The sequence below is a fragment of the Vollenhovia emeryi genome, unplaced genomic scaffold (assembly GCF_000949405.1).
Source record: "Vollenhovia emeryi isolate VEMERY1.0 unplaced genomic scaffold, V.emery_V1.0 DF939420.1, whole genome shotgun sequence".
NCBI lineage: Eukaryota > Metazoa > Arthropoda > Insecta > Hymenoptera > Formicidae > Vollenhovia > Vollenhovia emeryi.
Window position 1 is genome coordinate 93,119 of NW_011966946.1, and position 3,069 is coordinate 96,187.

The 3,069-nt window shown below is 28.9% G+C and overlaps 1 protein-coding gene across 2 annotated transcripts in view; it reads right to left on the reverse strand.

The window, feature by feature from the left end:
- LOC105557780 (farnesyl pyrophosphate synthase-like) overlaps window positions 1-1,809 on the reverse strand; it is a 7,516-nt gene extending 5,707 nt beyond the window's left edge. The window contains exons 1-3 of one of the 2 annotated variants that reach the window (XM_012005115.1): window positions 1,503-1,809; window positions 1,166-1,333; window positions 598-738 (exon numbers count right to left, since the gene is read on the reverse strand). In XM_012005115.1, the coding sequence (XP_011860505.1) occupies window positions 598-738; window positions 1,166-1,312 (288 nt within the window). In that variant the 5' untranslated portion in view covers window positions 1,313-1,333; window positions 1,503-1,809. The remainder of the gene's footprint in view (window positions 1-597; window positions 739-1,165; window positions 1,334-1,502) is intronic. The other variant, XM_012005114.1, reaches the window with a different exon arrangement.
- Between the last annotated feature and the right edge of the window lie 1,260 nt (window positions 1,810-3,069).

Consider the following 3,069-nt stretch of genomic DNA (forward strand, 5'->3'; position numbering starts at 1 on the left):
TCATAAACAGATGCGTCGCGTGACGTCGCTCGTCTGCCTGCATTCGCAGTCTCCATGTTTCAAAATTCACTGCCAGCGCTACAAAATCTACAGTATGTACATGTTACGTGCATTATACATCTTCAGCGCTGACAATGATTTTTGGAACACAGCCATTAAATAACTCACGTGAAATTATTTACATATGAAGTGAGCCATATTCCGTGTAGTATGATTGATTGTCCAAACGTTGGTCGTGAAATTCAATGCAATTTATGTGATCGTGAGTCTCTGAGATTTTATGTAAAAATAAAAAATTTAACTTTTAACATTTTAATTTCTTTTTATTATTAACTTAACTTTCAATTCAATTAATTGTATTATGGATTAACTTGTATCTTAAATTTTCAAGGCTGTTAATTTTAACTTAACTTACGAGTTAAGTTAGTTAAAAACAGATAACTTATCCAACCCTGATAATGACATTGTATTTATATCTTTCATTATAATCACATTACTGTCTCTAATTTTAATATCCTGTATATAATCTTTGATTAATGTAAATTACTTTATGAAAGATGCTAATGTCATAAAGGAAGAAAGAACAGATTTACGCACCATTTCTACACACCATGCTAAGATCCGCGCTAGACGAATGTTATCTTCTGTAAGTTGATTCTTAGGTGCCAGCATTTTATAGGCATAAATTAATGCGAAGCCACGAATTTGCTTTCCGCTTGAAACGTTATATTGTAATACCTGTATTATAAAGATACATCAGTCTGCATACTTCTTCAACTTTCTGATTTGTTGCTCTTTATTTCATTCTATCATTATGTTTTTCATTTTATTTTTATATTACTAAAACACGCCACAATTCTTTTTGTATGAGATTCTATAATAGTATTCTCTATTTATATGTCTTCATTTTTAATTGCTCGAAATTTTCACAATAACTTACTGTCAGAAGTCTATACATTATCGTTACCAATAAAAACTCATTTTCAATTGTTAGACAAATTGTTCATAGCTTATTGCAAAATTTTTCCATTAATTTGTATTATATGTTTAATTATTTTGAAGGAACTTATTCTAGAATAAATCGCTAAATCTGTCGAACAAACTTAAATTACTTTTTACGTCCTACATTGGTTATTTTACAGTATTTTGATCATTAACGACTTACCTTTTCTACCCATTTAGCAAGATCTGGAATGTTTAAATTCTTAACCATTTCCACGATATCACGAACAATGTCTGGCCACACTGCTATCATCTCCCGACGTTCTTCCTTACTCAATGCCAGCATTATTTCAGTTATAGATTGAGACATTTTCACGTTCTAAAATTTCATCTAATGTTAAAAAATACAAGAAGGGATGAACAATGGCTATTCTGTTGTGTATTTCATGAATACAAGTGCCATACTGCGACACATCACAAGCCAACACACAATTTAATAATTTAACAAGAAACGATGAACAAAAATATTGAATTTATAAATTTGATGTTTTGTATCTTACTAAATTTGGTTGGATTTTCTTCGAGGAAAAAGATGAAGACAAAAGTTCAGAAGGAGAACTGAAGATAACGCTGTTTTTCCTGCGTTATATACTCCATACATTGATAACAATACTCGTACATATGTATGTTCTTTTTGTGATCAATGAAGTGACTATACATTACTAATTCATGTTTGTCACATAAGTGATCTTAACACAATGTTTTTCAAAGAGTATAAGCAATATATTCTGTTACTTTTTACACGACGTATTATGTCTCAAAAATTGAATAAACAGATCCAAGCTAATATTATGCAAGTGTTATCGTAATTTTAATCAGGGTTGGGAAAGTTACTTTATAAAAGTATCTAGTTACAGTTATAGTTTTTTCGCTAAAAATATAACTAGTTGCAGTTACACAGCAAAACAAGTTTCAGAAAGCTTTCCGAAAGATAACTTGGAAACTAATATTGAAATGTAAAATTGAAATCATTCAGAAATATCTTTGAAACGTTTCATCAAAATCACATGTCATTGAAAGCTTTCCAAAAGATACCTTGGAAATTAATATTGAAATGTAACATTGAAATCATTCAGAAGTATTTCTGAAACGTTTTATCGAAATCATTTATGATCCTTCTAACTGAAATATTTCAGAAATATTACAAAACATTTCAGAGAAATATTTCGTACGTAATCTCTAAAACATATGTTATTGAAAGCTATCCAACATATAACTTGGAAATTAATAGTGAAATGTAAGATAGAAATCATTCAGAAATATTTCTGAAATGTTTCATCGAAATCATTTATGATCCTTCTCATTGAAATATTTCAGAAATATTACGAAATATATTTCTCTGAAATGTTTCTATTTTTCTATTTCTATAAATGTTTCTATTTCTCAGAAATATTACGAAACATTTCAGAGAAATATTTCGTACGTAATCTCTAAAACATATATTATTGAAAGCTATCCAACATATAACTTGGAAATTATAATATTGAAATGTAATATAGAAATCATTCAGAAATATTTCTGAAGCATTTAAGAGATATTTCCGAAGCATTTAAGAGATATTTCTGAAGCATTTCAGAAATATTTCAGAAACATTTATGATATTTCATCTACGCGGACATTTCATGTATCTGAAACATGTCTGAAATATTTTTTTGAAAGGTTTCATATTTCATTGACAGCTTTTTGAGAGGTTTCTGAAATATTTCGGTGCTGTGTGGGAAGTTACCAATTCTAAAAAGTAACGCGTTACAGTTACAGTTTCTCAAAAAGTAACGAATCGTTATTTTGCAGTTATCCTTGCAATGAAAATAAAAATATCATCTGTGTTTGAATTATAAAGTGCAATGTTGATAAAAGTGTTGATGTGCAAATGCAAGACCTAATGCGATCTGTGGAGGTTTAAAATATGTATAAAGTAACTTTTCATGTAACTATCAAATTATAGTTATCGAAAAAATGTAACTGAGTTAAGTTACAGTTATAGATGGAGAGAAAGTAACGAAGTTAAGTTAGAGTTACCAAAAAAATGTAACTGTAACTGTAACTTCGTTACAATTAAGTAACGAT